Raw genomic sequence first — 17,471 nt, 5'->3', positions numbered from 1 at the left:
CGAGCGCACCTGTGGGTGTAGCCCCTGAGCCCCTAGGCGGTTCGGGCAGAACTGTCTAGGGGGTTTTCCGTGTTTCCAGCGAGGGAGGTTTTCGTTTCATCAGCGGGTGCGCGTGAGCGCACCTGCGGGTGTAGCCCCTGAGCCCTCGGACGGTTCGGGCAGAACTGTCTAGGGGGTGTTTGTTAGCGGGTGTGTGTGCATGTTCTTCAGTCGAGATGGAGTTCTGTTTAACCAAGGCATCATTGCGCACCCGAGGTGGTTTAGTTGTTTTAGGGATCGGGTGAGACAAAGCTTGTGGATCCTGGCGTCGCTGCGCGTCGTGGGATCAGGCAAGGTAGTTAGTCTTTTTAGGGATTGGACGAGATAGAGCTTGCGGACCCTGGTGTCGGTGCGCGCCATGGGATCGGGCAAGTCAGAGTCGTGGATCCTGGCCTTGGTGCGGCCCGCGTAACTGAGACAGTTAGTTAGTTAGTTTGGGATCGGGCGAGCCGGAGCTCGTGGATCCTGATGGGGCGAGTTCGGGGTCGCAGACCTGAGTGTTTTTGGAGCATAGTCGGAGCGTAGCCGGATGGGGCAAGTTCGGGGTCGTAGACCCGAGTGTTTTTGGAGCGCAGTCGGAGCATAGCCTGATGGGGTGAGTTTAGCGTCACAGACTCTGGTGTTTTTGGAGTGTAGTCGGAGCATAACCGGATGGGGTGAGTTTGGGGTCGCAAACCTAGGTGTTTTTGGAGCGCAGTCGGAGCATAGCCGGATGGGGCGAGTTCGGGGTCGTAGACCCATGCGTTTTGTGTCTTGAGCCCCGAGCCCTGTCGGGCCTTAGTAGGGGTCGGTGTGAGTTTTGTGTGCGTTACCCCATCCTCGATTCCTCACAACCGGAGGGGCTGAGTTTTGTCGCTTGTCCCAATCGCTCGAGCTCGAGTGACGCACTCGGTGAGTTCGCTAATGGGTATGATCGAGTGGAATCCAGGTCCGTCATTTGGGATGGGGTTGGCATAGCCCTCTTGTGACATTCCACTGCTCCTTTACCTTGAACCCGGTAGATGCCTGGGTCGATCCGTAGACCGACCCGGGTGGCCTGACGGCCTCCCCTTGATGGAGATTCTGTGGGCTGGGCAAGAGGTTCAGGATCGAACGAGAAGGTTGAGATGACCCTATCTGCCAGACTAGGCGAGGGCCACATGGGGCTCATCTATGTTTTTCTCCCCTGGCTCTGTTAGTTGCTCATGTCGAATGAGGCAACCGCCGCTTCATGACGCAACACGGAGCATTGTGATGCATTTTGCTGCACGTGCGATGCTTAGTTCCTAAGCCCTCGGGCGGTTTAGGGATCGAATCATCTGGGAGGCACGGGCGTATGGATGTATGAAATGATTATAAAGAAATAGAGGGGGTTGGTAGTGTTTACCTTGATGACTTAAGTGACGGGGTTTGGAAAGCTTCAGTCAGAAACGTCCGACCAGGACCCGTGCTCGTCGTTTGTGACAGAGTCAGCATGGCCTACATGGGGTGTCCCTTCGCTTCTTACCTGTCGCTTGGTGTGTTTTTCTGAGCCATTCGATAAACTTTAGGAAGCCTGATGGTCTCTCCCGGTTGAGATCCCGCTTTGGGTTTTTCCAAGTCCTGCTTAGGGATGCGGAGAGCAACCTGTGTGTGGTGGCGCTTTGGTTCTTGTGCCTGGCGTGCGGTAGTGGCTAGCTTCCGGTAGTGGTGGGCCATACCCAGGCCACGTCCTGTCTAATCAGGAGCCATTTTGTCGGGCAGGGCATGTCTCATCGATCAAGGCGCGTCTCATCTGCATTAAGTGGGAAAGAGAGAGGGTTTTTCGCTCCGCCATTTTGTCCTTCCTGATTGGTGTGCCCTCCCCTAACTGTTGTACCCTTTTCCATAAGTAGGAGAAGGGAGAAGGTTTTTGCCCTGTTCTTTTGCCTATTCCTCATCTGTCACCTCCTCTCCTTTTCCTTCTTGTCGTGAGCGTTCTTGAGAGCCATGGCGGTTTCTAGAAAAGAAAAGGGGGAGAGCGAGGGAGAAGAGAAAAACTCACCAATCCTCCTGCGATCCTAGAGCAAAATGTCGGACTAGAGGTCATCCACTGTGAGGGAGTCGGTGTTGAAGGCCTTCGTTGAGAAGGGGTTTCTACCACCGAAGGAGGTGGCGCCCTAGAGGGCTCCTAGGAGGGAGGAGTTCCCGCAACCTCGGCCTGACGAGGTGGTTTCCTTTCTCACCTTCCATGAGCATGGGTTAGGATACCCTGTGCACTGGTTCCTGTGTGGGCTCCTCAATGAGTGGGGTCTGGAGCTACAGCACCTTAATCTGACGGGGGTGCTGCACATCGCCGGCTTCATCATTGTCTGCGAGGCTTTCCTCAGGATGGAGCCACATGCAGACTTCTTCCGGTGGCTGTTCTCTAGGAGAGCTCTGACGGCGATGAATTTGTCCGAGGTCGTGTTAGTGGGGGGTTTTGCCCTACAGAGGAAATCGAGCGCGGGAGGCTCGTATCCCACGTACATCCCGTGCGACTCCAACCGGGGGTGGCACGGGGAGTGGTTTTATATCAGGAATCCAGCGGCGGCGCCATTTTCGGCGTTCACCGGCGGGAGGCCAGAGAAGCAGGATAGTTGGTCATGGGGTTGTGCCCATAAGGAGAAGCATAAGGTGGGGGTTATCGAGGAGGAGCTCCGGAAGCTCGTGCGGTGCGGTTTTGATGGGTTGCGCCGTTGGTGGAGAGGACGTGATCGATGTGGATGTACAGCGGCGCGTCGGACCCAGACCGCACATCGCCGGAGGATCTGCCGGACGACGAGGTCTGGAGTCGCCTTGGCCGAGTGCTGTAGCTGAAGCCCAAAGAGAGGGTCGAAGGGAAGCCCGTGCCTTTCAACTCCGTGATCGTGACCAGACTGGTATGCTCCCTTCTCTTTAGTCCATACTTCTTCCTCTGCTTTTCCTATTTTTTGATTTGGAGCCACACGTTCCGTAGGGGCTTGGAGTTTACAAGTCCTGGCTGCACCTTCCCAAGGGTCCGGAGGGCGTGGCCTGGCAGGCCACCCAGAAGGAGGCAGCGGATGCTGGGAATAAGAATAGAACCAAGGAGGTTCGGTGGAAGCAAGAGAACGAGCAGGAGGTTGCCTAGCATGTGAAGGCCAGGGAACGCAGGAGCGACGTTGAGTTGGAGCTCACGTCAGAGGATCCCAGGGATGTGGACGACATGGTTTTCTCTGAGGAGGAGGAAAGCCGGGAGGTCATTGTGACCTCGACGGAACGTTGTGACCCAGCGACGACGTCCGTTGGTGATGACCAGGAGGCGGAGAAGCGCGCGGTGGTTCCCGTGCCGAGGAAGCATGCGGCGAGCGCGGACGTCATTGGCGAATGGGAGCCAAAGCGGGCATGGTCACCATGCCCCTTGATGGTGTCGCCGGCCCTATCCCTGCCTGCCATGGACATGGCTGAGCAAGCCGGGCGGTGCAAGGAGCGGACTGGCACCCGTGTGTCGCCGGGACCGGTGCTAGCGCGCAACTCGCAGCCGGAGGATGCCCCGCCTCCCGTGGATGTGGTCGAGCAAGCCAGGCGGTCCGAGGAGTGGACTAGCACCCGCGCATCGCCTGACTCATAGCCAGAGGATGCTTTGCTCGCTGCTCCAGTCGGGGAGTCCCGAGCCGAGGGTCACGGCGACCCATAGGCCAAGAAGGAGCCAATTGCGATGACTCCACCCCTGGCCGAAGTGAGGGGGCATGGGTCGCAGCCTAGGAGCGGTCCTTCCCCTGCAGGCCCGTCGACGTTGGGTCTTGCCTTCAGGGTCGTGCCGCTTACCCCCCGGTACGTTTTTCTTTGTTTCTTTTTGATCTTTTGCTGTTGAGTCTTTTTGGAGTGTGACTTACCTGCACTTTCTGTCAGTGGCCGGCCAATGACATTGTTGAGCATCGCCCTAACTCCCATGCAAGAGGCTTGGAGGCCCACCCTATAGCATGTCGCGGTGAGTGACAGGGGGAACAGGGTGGTGGCGACGAGCCCTTCCCTTCTGGGGGTGGTGCCCCCAGGTTGATTGTTGATACGGTGGCAGCGGCATTGGCGGTGATCCCGGTGCTGACGGTGGAGGTTGCGTTTGAGGTAACCCTCACAGCCCCTCCTCCACGAGCTATAGCGGAAGAGGAGAGGGAGATTGAGCTCCCTGCCTCGCCGGGTGGAGGGCTACATGGCTCACCCTCACGGTCGGGGCAGAAGGCGCCGGGGGGAGACGTGGCTGGGGCGGAGTCAGAATGCTCGGCGGTGGCCCATGCAACCGAGGCCGATGACATGGTGGAGCTATCGGTGTCGTTGTGGGAGCTGGCGGTGGTTCCATCGGAGGCTAGGCCCTCTAGCGGGCTGTCGGAGGGTGACTTGGAGTGGCCTTGCCCTGAGCACCAGGCAAAGGTGTGGTTCGTCCTTCGAGATTCGCAGGAGCGTCAGCTCTAGGACATCCTTGGGGAGCAAGGACATGCCACGGTGTCCGAACTCGCCAACCTGTCCACGAAGCTTGGAGATGCCCAGGAGCGGGTTAAGTCCACCCAGTAGTTAGTCGAGGTCAACCTACAGCTTGCCATGGAGGTAAGTTTCCCGTACTTGTCCTTGACCTCTAGATCTTTTGTTGGTTGCCTTAGCATGCTTGTTTTCATAGAGTCTGAAGGGGATGTCGTCCCACAAGTCCCGCTTCCTCCGAATGGACCACGCCCGGGTGGCTGAGCTTGAGCGTCAGCTAGAGTCCGCTCGCCACGAGTCCCAGGACCGGGCGGCCGAAGCGACCATGGCATGGGCAGAGGGGCAGCGTGCAGCAGAGCGGGCGACCGCCGCCGAGCGAGGGCTCGAGGTAGCGAAGGCCCGCTAGGCAGAGACTGAGGCGGGGTTGTAGACATCCCTAGCGAACACCGAGGTGGCGCTCTAGAAATCCCTAGAGACCCTCAAGTCGGAGTGGAGCGCCTTGGTGTCAGAGCGGAAGGCCCTGTCGGAGGCAGATCGGGAAGTGCTCGCGCTTCAGGGCCTGGTGATGGGGACGGAGGAGGCGAACGCCCAGCTGTGCATGCAGGCGGCTCGACAGGCGGGGGAACTCTCCGTCCTTGAGAACTTCTACTTCAGTGTGTACCTTTTCTGTTTCTTGTCATGTTGGTTTCTTTCTTCAGCCTATTTCTGAGCTAGTCGCCCTTCTCTCAGAGCTGGGTGGAAAGGTGAAGTCACTGGAGCAGGACCTGGAGACGGTCAAGGTGACTTTCAGCCAGAATGCAGAGGAGCTGGCCAAGTCCCGTGAAGAGCGACGTGCTCTTGAGGGGGAACTTGACCAGATCCGCAACATTGCCCAGCTTGTCGTCTCGGAGGTCTTTGGGTTGGTGCCAAGTACCAGCGCGCCTGCTGTCCAGCTCACGGAGGTTCCGGATGTAGTCCGAGACCTTATCACAAGTGGCTTGTTCTACGGAGCGTTGGGGGTGTTGATGTCGGTGGCGATGCACCATCCGAACCTGGACTTCACCACTATCTGCAGTGGGTATGCTGAAGGCTTGAGCATGGAGGACATCCAATCGATCGGGGAGGGCTTGCTGCCGCACGCAAGGTCGGTGGTAGAGCAAGTCTCTACCCAGTGGGTGATGGACATCCGCCGTGAAGACATGGCCAGAAGCATGCATGGGGAGGACGTTGCCTAGCCTACGAATGGCATAGAGCCTGGGTCAGAGGTGGACATCGCCCCAACTTCGACCGAGCTGAATGTCGCGCTGTCGGGAAGTGAGCAGCCCACGCCTTCGTTGGTCGCACCGACAGCAGATGCCGCCAAGCTGGTCCAATAGCTTGTAAAATATAAGTGGTTTAGTGAATGTTAAAAGTTTAAGTTCATGGGGGAGCCTCCATGTAAACGTTCCTGTGTGCTTAATGACTACGGTTGGTTTTGTTTTCTATGATGGAGTCACTCCGTTCGGGGAATCTTGTTCCCCTTTTGTTCCTTAGTTTTTCCTTAGCATAATTTTGTTTTTATTCTTTCTTTCTCGTACCTACCCGTTTGTCCCGTAGGCTGCAACCTTGGGAGCTCGGGGCGTGGCCCGTGAGGCTTGGCTGCTCGTAACCGTAGGGAAAGGTGGGGTACGATCGGTCAGAATGTTTTAAAGCAAAGCTACGTAAGGCAAATTAATGGAACGAACTACCCTTTTGGTTTGGTAGGAAGGAATTTCACCATATGATAGTAAACAAAATAGAGAGGTAGTAGTGTACCCTAGTGGAGCCCCCGAGCACCCCGGGATGAAAAGTGTTTGGGTCAGGGTGCTTTTATAGGAGCATACGCTAAGTAAATAATGGTAAGACTAAAGCTTAGGGGAAGAAAAATGACATAGCTGTTCCAAGCGTTCGGAGAGAATGTCATCGTTGTTGTCCTTCAGTCGGTAGGCGTCCGGTCGGATCACTTCAACCTTCAGTCGTTCGGATCCTTGTCCGCTATGCCCCCTCTCTTGGTCGCTGCTTCTTCGCCTTTTTCTTCCTTTGGCCTGCTAGCCTACAGCAGAAGGCGCTTGAGGAGCTGGCAGTCCTTGTAGAGGTGTTTGACGGGGTAGTCGTGGTTGGTGCACGAGCTCTCCATGGGCTCGTGGAAGTGGCCCGGAGGGTCCTGTTGGGGCTGCGTGCCAGCGTGATCAGCCGTGGCGTCCAACGCGGAGTTGGCATGTCGGCGGTGATTCTTTCTGTTCTTTTTTCCCCTCTGCGTGGAGGGGCCCTCATCCTAATCCTGGCGCTTGGCCTTACCTTTGCCCTGGCCTCTGTTGGAGCGCGGCGGGAGCAGTGCTTGATGGAGGTTTTGGACAAAGGTCCACGGTCCCGGGCCATCAGGGCTAGGACTCCGATTGATGCTACATGTGTCTTGGTTCGGCCCGAGCCGCGTGTAGATAGGCGGTCGGTATGGAGCGGTCATCAAGTCAAGGTGAGGTGCCAATGCGGCCTCCTGTGTCGCGCTCGACAGCCGTCGTGGTGATCGGGTGGAGCGACCCATCTGTTGCATCCCATTCCCCTGGTGGGGAGTGAGGTCGCGAGTTGGCGTCGCGATATGGAGCTCTCCGCTTGTTGCATGGTGGCGGTCTCCACTAGTGCCTGGAGGTTCCGGTGGATCGGCTGTTCATGAGGGTCGTTTGGCTCAAACAGGCCACGTAGAAGCATTGCCACGGCAGCGATGTTCTGACTGGCCTGAGCGAACTGTGGGGGATCGGTCCCCCTATCCATGGTGTTGTGTTGGACCTGATGGGCGCAACCCCGGGCGCCGCTCACCGGTCTATGCGCACGGGGCGCAGTATGGCGCGCCGAGCGCGCTGGCGTAGTCGGTGGCTGATGTAGCCACTATTGTCATAGTGCCTCGCCGTGCTCCCGTGTGAGCTCGGGGGTCTCCACATGAGAGTCTAGTGAGGTGTGAGTCTGTGAGGACTCTACTTTCACTGGTGGGTGTCCCAGATCGTCCGCCATGGCGCACTCCCAGGATGGACGGTGGCTAGGCGCCATGTCGCCGATGCTAGAGCCGTCACTCTCGCCATCATCACCCATGAGGTCGAGGAAGCATGTGGGAGCATAGCTCGCCATTCCCACGAATTCAGATGTGAGAGGGGGCGGCGCTGGCATCCTTCAGAGCCCCTGGGCGTATGCGTCTGTGGAAGACGCGAGGCCGTAGAGGAACCGGTCGTATGGCGGTCGCATCGGGGACAATGGGGTTCCTCTAGGTAATTGGCAGAAGATAGAGAATAGTAGGTAAATAACAGCATGTACATTACTCACAACGGGGTTTGAGTAGAGAGTTTGCTCGAAATGAAGCGTAGATGCCACATCATCGAAGTCGTGCGTCCCGGAGTCGATGGAGGGCGCCCCTCTGACGGGTGCTGGGATGTGAGCCTCCTTGTGGAGGTGTAGTACGCCGAGCCGGTCGACAACAAAGTCCAGGCTTCCGAAGAGGAAGGCCTAGGATGGCTTGAAGACGGGTGGAACCCGCATCCCAGCCGGTGGGGGAGTGGGAAACTCGAGCGAGCCGAAGTGAATCGTATCGCCTGAGCCCAACATGGCGAGGGTGGCATAAAAGTGGCCCATCCGATGACCAAAAAGTGTTGAACGTACAACGTCTTCCCTACGGATGGCGCCAACCGTCGGTGTAGAAAGTGACCAACAAGTAAATATTTGTAGTTTTGCCGTGCACTATGATCGGAGGTGGCCTAGCACTCAATGACACAGGGTTTATACTGGTTCAGGCAACGTGCCCTACGTCCAGTTCGAGTCGGTTGGTGACTTTATTCCTGAGCCTAGGTGCTCAAAGTTTGCAGTGGGGTTACAAACGAGAAGGAGAAAGATGGGGGGTACAAGAGGTCTGGTCGGCTCCGGTCGGAAGGGCCGAGAGAGACAGGAGCTCCGCTATGAGCTAAGTGTTCAAGCGTGGGCTTCAGGTTCGAACCCCGAGGCAACGGAGCTCCGAGGTGGGGCTCCAATCGAGAATTTTTTTTCGCACGGGCGAAGGCAGAGCGACCAAGCGAGCGAGGTATCGCACGGTCATGGGCAGACAGACGAACCAAAATAAATGTTGCACCAAAAAATGTCCACACTTTATTCTTTTTAGTTGTAGGAGATAGGAGATTCTCTATATTTGGCTTCGCTGTACGAGAATAGGCTGGTGCAGGCCTTTCATTATATGCAATGTGAGCAATTTCAAAAACTCACTACAAACTTCTAACCCTTGCGCAACGACGAGAAAACGTTGCAATAGGCCCAATTTTGTTGCAAAAGGTAGTTCATACCACGAAATCGCGTTTGTTGGCAATGGTTGCAAAAAGTCACGTTGCAATAAGAACTTGCAACCGTTGCTAGTTTGGCGTTGCAAGAGTTAGCTTTTCTTGCAACGTTGCCAAGCATTGCAATAGGACGTTATTGCAACATTCATTGGCGTGGCAATACGAGCACTTGCCACGTTCATCTTCGTAGCGAGAGGTGGTAAATACAACGAGCGATAGCGTGGCAATAGATTTTTATTGCCACGCTATAATTTTGTTGCTTAAGGTGTTGTTGCCACGACCGTTCTGCCATGGCAAGTAAATCATTTGCCACGCAAATGTAATCGTTGCGAGAGAGTATACATTATTGCCACGCTTGTCTTGGCGTGGCAATAGTATCATTTGCCACGCAAATTTATCCGTTGCGAGATACCGTTCATTATTGCCACGGCCGCGTTGCCGTTGCAACAGTATCATTTGCCACGCAATTTTATTCGTTGCGATATACCGTTCATTATTGCCATGACCTCGGTGCCGTTGCAACAGTAGAATTTGCCACGCAATTTTATTCGTTGCGGAAGATTAATTGTTATTGCAACAATAGTCATGCCGTGGCAATAGTATTATTTGCAACGTAAATAAGTCTGTTGCCATACAACATATTGCCATGCATCACGGCTTGTAGGTATAGCTTTTATTGCAACGCTAGTAACATTTAATTTTGGTTTAATAAATCATCATTGCAAATCAATAAACCATATCAAAAGCAATTGCACCCACATATATTAATTATAATTAATCATTCAATATGTTGCCAAACCCATGAAATAGTAGCTAAAATCATAAACGAGTGTACAATTAACTCATTATTTGACAACTTTTTACAAACTTGCTAACATCTATGCAGCACTTGAGAAATTCCTAGCAGCCCAACATGTCGTCTCCTCGGCTATGTCCTCGCTTGATTATGAGCCTCCCACCGAAACCTTGTCCACCTACTGCCAAAAGAATATGATTGGGATATTAGAACAATATTAAGTTTACTAATTTTTGCACAAATGTAAAGAGATGAAGATTTGGATAGAATATGGTTGTAATTAAGCAAAAGTAGAATTAAGCAAAATGGAATGAGTGTTGTCAATTTAATTAAGCAAAAGTAGAACTAAAAATTACAAAGCCTAGTACTACAGCAAGTACTCAATGAACAGCACCTCCTGCTGGGAGCCGCATACAAATCATTAATGATGAAATACAGCACAAAAAGACATTTTGACATTATAAGAACTGTGCACAAGGTTGTCTGATAACATATTGTAGTTATTACCATCTTCTTTTTCTAATTTCTTGTTTTATTCATCAGCTGCTATGAACCAATCCAACCCATGAATTTGTAACTAAACATATTATGTTGATGGCACGCCAATCCATTTCAGTTCTTGCAAAGGATTATGTGACAGAATATATATATACACACACACATTGGAAAAGGTATAAAAAGGTTGAATGCATGCGGGCAGAAAGATCAACAAGAATTTTCTTTTACCTTTTTCAGCTCCTCAAAGTTTGCTATTGTAGACCGCTACAAGTTTCCTTTATGCCTGGTGTGTCCGAAGAAGCGACTGTGTGAAAAACAAATACAAGTAGGGGAGGTAGCATAGAGCATCTATCTGTACAGGAGGTAGCATAGAGCATCTATCTGTACAAGCACAAAAGGACAAGCATTTGAGTAGTCAGTTCTGACATTTTAAATCGAGCTGTTTCTATATCTGAGTAACAAAAAATTGTGCTTCATCTAATTAAATAAGTTCAAACATTGCAATTTGAGCTGTTTGATATATCTATGTATCCAATAAAGTAGAGGACCAGCATGCATTGAGTTGCAACTACTAATTAGAGAACAATCAAAGTCATTTTGAACTCTGAATAACGAGTACTGGCTATTAGCCATGCTTGCTTCATGAATAGTCGGACAACCACCCCCAGCCTCTGCATGAGAGGGTGCTTATTGGCATACTTCCTAACATCTATGCAGCACTTGAGAAATTCCTAGCAGCCCAACATGTCATCGCCTCGGCTATGTCCTCGCTTGATTATGAGCCTCCCACTGAAACCTTGTCCACCTACTGCCAAAAGAATATGATTGGGATATTAGAACAATATTAAGTTTACTAAATTTTGCACAAATGTAAAGAGATGAAGATATAAAATGGTTCTAATTTCTAATTTCATATACAAAAGCCATCAACCAAGCTTTTGCATAGTTGAAGTTCTACTGCAATCCTGCCTGAAGGCGTTGCATATGTTACAGTAGCAGCTGCCTTCTCTGAATTTTTAAGGCAGCAACAGTTTAGTTGATTAGAAAAATCATAACTTGAGTTGTAGACAACGAAAAATTATATTCTTTAACAATACGGAAAGCCCATGAAATTCTCTACATCTTTCTAGTTATTTGTTAAATAAGATTCTGCAGTTATCATGGTCAAAAAACACAAACAACCACTGCTGTCCAGACCTAGGTCAAAACCTGACCGGCTACTTTCAAAATTCATAACTGCAAATAGAGAGACAGGGGAGAGCTGGAGGTCGGCGATGTGTAGCAATTGGTGCAGGTGCGAGTGTGACAGCTACAACTTAATGTCATGGTTACCAGAAGCTACTTGGCATAGAGAAATTCAGCCTAGCAACACGCATTAGCCACTAATAATCATGGTTACCTATCCAAGCATTGTCATACACCCCATTTCCCCTACCATCATGCTACTGAATTGAATAATAAAAAGAGAACAGAGTAAAGGGAGCACACTTAAGCTTGAAAACACTGGCAAATAACAGAAGTTAGGCACTAGGAATTAAGTCTCTGGTCTTGCGCATACCTAATCAAGGAGTGGTAAAGTGGCAAATGGTGAGTGATTAGCATTTGAGCCCATCAACCTCAGCTAGTACATACTGGCTATAGGATCAGATGATATCTGAAAAAAATTGAGCCCTTGCTGCCTTATTACAGGGAAGAGCAAGATGCATAGCAGATGCACCATCCTTCAATTTCTCATTATTGACAAGATGTTCTGTTTTCCAGTCAAGTTTTAGAAATCTCATAGAGGACTACAATTATTCAAAAATACAATGGAAATTCACATGAATACTAAAAAAACATTTTAAAAAATGGAAAGCCCTATGAATTGTTGTTACCTTATTCACCCAATCTGGAAAAGCAACACTGAACAGAGGTGTTTGTAGTTTGGTATTTTGGTAGAATATTCAACATTTCCTGTTTACATATTTAATAGTGTGATCACATAAGAAGCTACGTCAAACAGAAAAAAGCAGCACTGTTAATATTACTCCATTTAAAAACCATGTTAAGTGTTTCATTTAAAAATTAGAAAGTGAGTAGTAAGAAAAGTTTGATATCATCATAAAATATACTCTATTGGCAATCATAATACAGGAACATTTTTCTCTATTATTATGAGCTCTCTACTTGGCAGCACTTTGGACTCCTGCCATAGTCAATTCTTCTGGAGGCCTTGCTTAGCCTGTTAACCGAAGATTCCAATCTAGGCAAGAGATAGCCAATGTTTTTTCTTATAGGAAATAACACTATTCTTATATAGGATTAATTGTTTTTATACAAGAGCAAATGCTATACCTAATGTCTATTTGCATACTTCCTTCATCATAATGCAAAATTCAGGGGACACTCCCATCCAGTACTACATAAGCACATCACTCCTCTCCAAAATATGTTATTCAGCCATACGCAGCTCAAAATAGGTCGCCATGTGATTGTATTATATATTCTACAACAATATATATACAGACACAGTGCTTGGCCATGTGATTCACCCAAGTAATACAGAGTACTGGAATTTGTACAGATACAATCAAATCATTCACCAAATATTGTGTTTTCATATAAATCAGCCACTGTCAACTGACAGATACAAACCAAATCAGGCACTTTCAGTACTGGAGGGGGTAACAGCGAGATATGAACCAGATGCGATAGAGATAGTAGGAATAATTAATATTAATAGCTAACGATTTCGATGCTATCGAACGCACCCAAATCTAAATCACAATGAAGCACAAGGAACATATCGATCACCAGAAAACAATTGTTGTAAAAAGGCAGGAGAAACATTGCATTGAAACGAAGATCATATCATGATGTAGGCACGAGATGGGTTGGGTTTGGCTGGGCTGGACCATGCACCTTTCTGCTGTTATCATGGTCAAAAAACACAAACACCCACTGCTGTCCAGACCAAGGTCAAAACCTGACCGGCTACTTTCAAAATTCATAACTCTAATTCTCTAGGTCTAAAATCATGACCTTTCACGACGACAAACATCTCTAAACCCTCTACAACTTTTGTATTATCAAGTATCACAGAAAAGGTAGATTACTACTCAGAACAACTCACCCAATCAAACCTGCACAAGCTGCAGTTTTCAGCACGCATGTTCAATGTATTTTCTACATTTCCTAGTTCAACAAGGAAGGTCACATTTGATAAAATTTCATTAAATCATGCAAGAATTTAGATTCCAATTAGCTGGTTGTTACCTTCCTCCTTTTGGGATTATTTCTTGTCCTATTCATCAGCTGTTGTGAAGTGATATATGTCTTCGATGCAGTCACATTTGCAGTGTTTTCGTTGAAAAGAGCTCTGCTGGGAGGTGCAGTACTTCTAGTGGAGCGTGTAGGTGCTGGTGCACCTTTTTGTATGGTGACAACGCTTCCAGGCTGAGTCTACAAACATCAAGTTGTTTGATCTATTTTAGCTACAGTTCAAGGTACATGGAACATAGTGAAATAATGTCATTACCTCCTGTAACCCATCTTCATTTTCATTTTCATGTCCACCGGTCTCATCTTCCTCTTGTATGATTGGTGCAACTTGTGTACTGGCATTGTTTTGCAGGGTACTCTATACATACAAATATTGGGGGTGAAAGATTAGGCATCACAATCATAAGATTATCAAGAGTACAAAGGATAAAAAATTATTCTAATACCATAATCATAGCTCCTTCTTTGTGCTGCGCTAGCATATTAAGGAATTCTTGCTTCATTTCTTCTCTTAAGTTTATCTTAGCATTTTCCAGGTCCTCTTGCATCCTCCTCCTATTTTCTTCTTTCTCCCTTTCCCTTTCTACAGCTTCTTGCACAATCTGTTCTTTGAGCTTGTCAACCTCCGCTTCTAAAGCAATGCTCTTCTCCCTAGCTGCAGCTTGAGCACGTGCATGTACTTCAAGGTTCTCTTTCATAAGTTCTCTGCGAGTTCGATACGTAGCCAAATATCCATGCCCATGTAATTTGGATGATTTGATTTGTGTTGTTTCTTTGTAGCATGACTGGAAAATCATGTTCTCCTCAACAGTTGTAAGTGCTGGTCTATCAGGTTCTAATCCAATCTCACCAATTTTCATGGTTGCATTTTCCTAAATTAAATAACAGAACCTGTAAAGAGTTGCTTGACACTACCAGCAGCTATAAAAAAGGTTGATGAAACATTTACTTACATATACTGAAGCTGATACAGGATTTGACCATGCGCCATGTTTTGTGTGAGTGGTCCTCCAAAGAAGAAGATTGCTTGGCTCTTCACCAGTTTCTTGGTCTCTCTAGGATGCCAAAAAATTCAGCACACAAGTATTGCATCATAGAAGGGAAGGACTAGATTAGTGTATCTAATGATTACCAGCTCAAAGCTACATTGTGAGAAGTTCGTTGAACCCATCACATGCTTGGTTCTTTGCTGCTGACGGTTGGAGGAGTTCTGGCTGCTAAGTTTCTGCAGAATGAGAACAAGTGGTATGTAATAATGTAACTTTGGTCCATCAATTTTGTTTGACAAAGTAGATTTTACTAGCACTGACCTTGAATTTATTAGATCCAAAATACAACTGCAAGTAGTGCCACTCAAAAAGGTGTATTTCTTCGGGTTTATTTCGTATCCTCTCACCATAACTATTATAAGCCTTGTATGTGGCACTCAGATCAGATCGCCATCCTCTGTACCGCTCCTTGGCAATTTTCCATATTTTCTCTTTTCTTTTATCCACATCATCAATGTTGATGAAGTTCCACCTAAGCTGTTTACAATTAAAAAGCAATGAAAACTTGTGTTTTGTAGCTTGGCAAAATCTGTAGCATTTAGTCTCCAACATGCATATTTTTGTGTATTGAGAACTGTGTCGACTATATTTTTGTATATTGAGAACTGTGTTCACTGGACCTAATCAAGAGTGTGGACAAATATTAGGCGGTGTGGACAAATATTGTCAAATGGAGTATTAAGCTGATTCCACAACGGAGTGGGTTCTAACATTGATCTTTCTAGAATCCAATTTTAATGTCTGGTCCATACTAAAAAAATAGATGTTTTTAAGACATGCATGTTACTGTTTCTGGAGTATTAAGCTGATTTGGCATCTAAATTAACTAGAGGAGAGGCATGTGAATCCAAAGATTTTCCAGAACCTCTTCTCTAACTGAGGGCTGAGGGCATATGACATTTTCTAACTGATTTTTAGCTACATGTTCTCTATTAGCAAATTTGCTTAGTAATGTACTCACTTTTTTGGACAGTAAAAGAGCAACAGCAATGTTCCTTAATAAAAAATAGTACACATCATACCAGTATCTCTTCTGCAATTTCTAGTTTGACTTCTTCCTTTATATCCTTCCAACTATTTACTCCAATTAGTGGGGCCCATTGCCTTGTAAATAAAATGACCTCATCGACAAATGCACGGGTATTCGGTCCAATGGGTCCTCCACGGCTATCTGAAAATTCGATTGGGAGTGTGTGAATGCGTTCCTTAACTCTCTTGTTGCCTACTGTTAATCCTTTAACAGTGCCACGACCTCTTTTCTTGCGTTCATTGGAGCCATGTCCTTGCAAAAAAGACAATAACAATCTTGAGCTGTAGTAGTTCTCAATTAAGATATGTGAACCCAATATTAAAAGTACATGCATTATCACAAACCGTTTCCCTCATCTCTTGCCTTCCTTGCATGGCTTGGCCTATTTGAGGGTGGTGTCGCATTGCTTCCATTGCTTTCGTCGTCTTCGTCTACGATTGCATCGGTGTCACGTTGTTCGACAAATGCCACTGCACACAAGGTTAAAGGTTCAGTTTTAAAAAAATTAGTACTAAACAACATTGGTTGAAGAAGGAAAATAAATTACTAATTTCTGGAATGTCCCCTTTCATCCTTAAAAATTCCTTGTACGTGTTGACTGCTTGTTGCCTAGTGTCATCCTTCAAATCTGTTAGTCACCAAAAAAATGTAAGATGAGGTGTAGTTTATATAAAGGTGCTAAGATTTTGCTTAATACGAAAACATATGCAAAAACATAGATGATATACTATTGGATTGTTCCGGTCGTAGCTTCTTTAGCCAGTCCTTGTATGCATCAAAAGGATCATCCATAAACGGATGCTCATCTTCTTCCAGCTGCTGCCTTGGTCGCTTGAGGGGTGTTATGCTGACTTGCTGTGCTGTCTCTTGTTCCTTTGAGAGTACTAATCTGATTTCCTTCTCGCTCTCATTGTCTTGTAGCATAATCTCTGCATGTCTGACAAAATCGAGGGGTTGAAGACTTGCAACATCTCTTCCACAACGCTTCTTGTAGTACAAGAAGTCCCGGGCATTATACCCAAGCTGGTCCTTAAGAGATGTCAAGGTTGACAATTTTATATGAGGCCTTTCCAATTTGAACATTACATAATCCTGATCTGGAAGTCCATTCTTGCAATGAACATAAAGAGTCCACATTTCACCCGTGCCACTGCATAAATAGGACAATGGTTGATAAATAAACAAGAATAAAAAAAGGTAAAGTATTACATATATATAAGTAATGGAACTAAATATCATTGAATTCAGGATTCTATTTTTAGATGGTTTCTGTAATCCCATTATAGAGTAGGCACATGCAACATGAGAAATTCAATGCCTGATGCAGAAAAAGGTTAACTACATCCATACATTTTTGTGTAGTTAAACATTGATATTTAAGCATAGAAAACGATCTCAGACTTTGTATTCCTAAATCGAAACATACATGTTTACTTTCTGTAATTTCAGACAAGCAAAACAAATACCGAGCAAGTAATTGCCTTTTCTTAAACATCTTTTTTTTTATCATGACCAAAATATGCAAGCAACAAATGCTTGAAAACCCTAAACCCCTCACAATTTGTAGAATTTGCTGTGATGCGAGATTAAATATGAATCAAAAAACCTAGATTAATTAATCATTGTACCTGGGGACATATGGAGAAGAGAACCCAAGATCATCTTCTACTTCGAGGGTGGCCTCAGTATATCGATGGCGATGGGTACCCAAGGTGGTGGAGTCTGTGCTGGCGCTGATGCCCTGTGAACGAAGCGCCGTCCTGCCTGAAGGCATTGCCAGTGGCGTCCTCAACGGAGGCGATGACGGGGGCGTCCTGGACCGAGGTGGCGAAGGCGGCGGCGTCATGGCCCTCACGCGGTCCTGGGAGACGGATCGCGATCTAATTGGGGGAGGGGGAGGGATACGCGCGGTTGATTTCTCACTCTATAGACCGGGCCGATGGGAGAGGGAGGGGTCGACAGGAAGGGGAGGGGATCTAAGGAAGGCAGATGGGAGACGGGGGAAGGGAGGAGGGTATGTCAATTGGGAAGGGTCTTACTTCGATGGGAGGCGTCGCAGAGGGGCTGCAGCAGGAGGCGTG

The 17,471-nt window shown here is 47.9% G+C and overlaps 1 protein-coding gene across 1 annotated transcript; it reads right to left on the bottom strand.

The window, feature by feature from the left end:
• Positions 1–15,447: 15,447 nt before the first annotated feature.
• On the bottom strand, positions 15,448–17,236 carry LOC136480571 (uncharacterized). The gene is made up of 6 exons (XM_066478075.1): positions 17,019–17,236; positions 16,119–16,540; positions 15,938–16,018; positions 15,735–15,860; positions 15,499–15,642; positions 15,448–15,464 (listed from the first exon to the last, which is right to left on the bottom strand). The coding sequence occupies exons 1-6, from the start codon at positions 17,234–17,236 to the stop codon at positions 15,448–15,450; spliced, it is 1,008 nt and encodes a 335-aa protein (XP_066334172.1).
• Positions 17,237–17,471: the final 235 nt, after the last annotated feature.

The sequence above is a fragment of the Miscanthus floridulus genome, chromosome 9 (genome assembly GCF_019320115.1).
Source record: "Miscanthus floridulus cultivar M001 chromosome 9, ASM1932011v1, whole genome shotgun sequence".
Taxonomy (NCBI): Eukaryota; Viridiplantae; Streptophyta; class Magnoliopsida; order Poales; family Poaceae; genus Miscanthus; species Miscanthus floridulus.
Note: the sequence above shows the minus strand (reverse complement) of the source record. Positions and strands in the feature narration are given on the sequence as shown.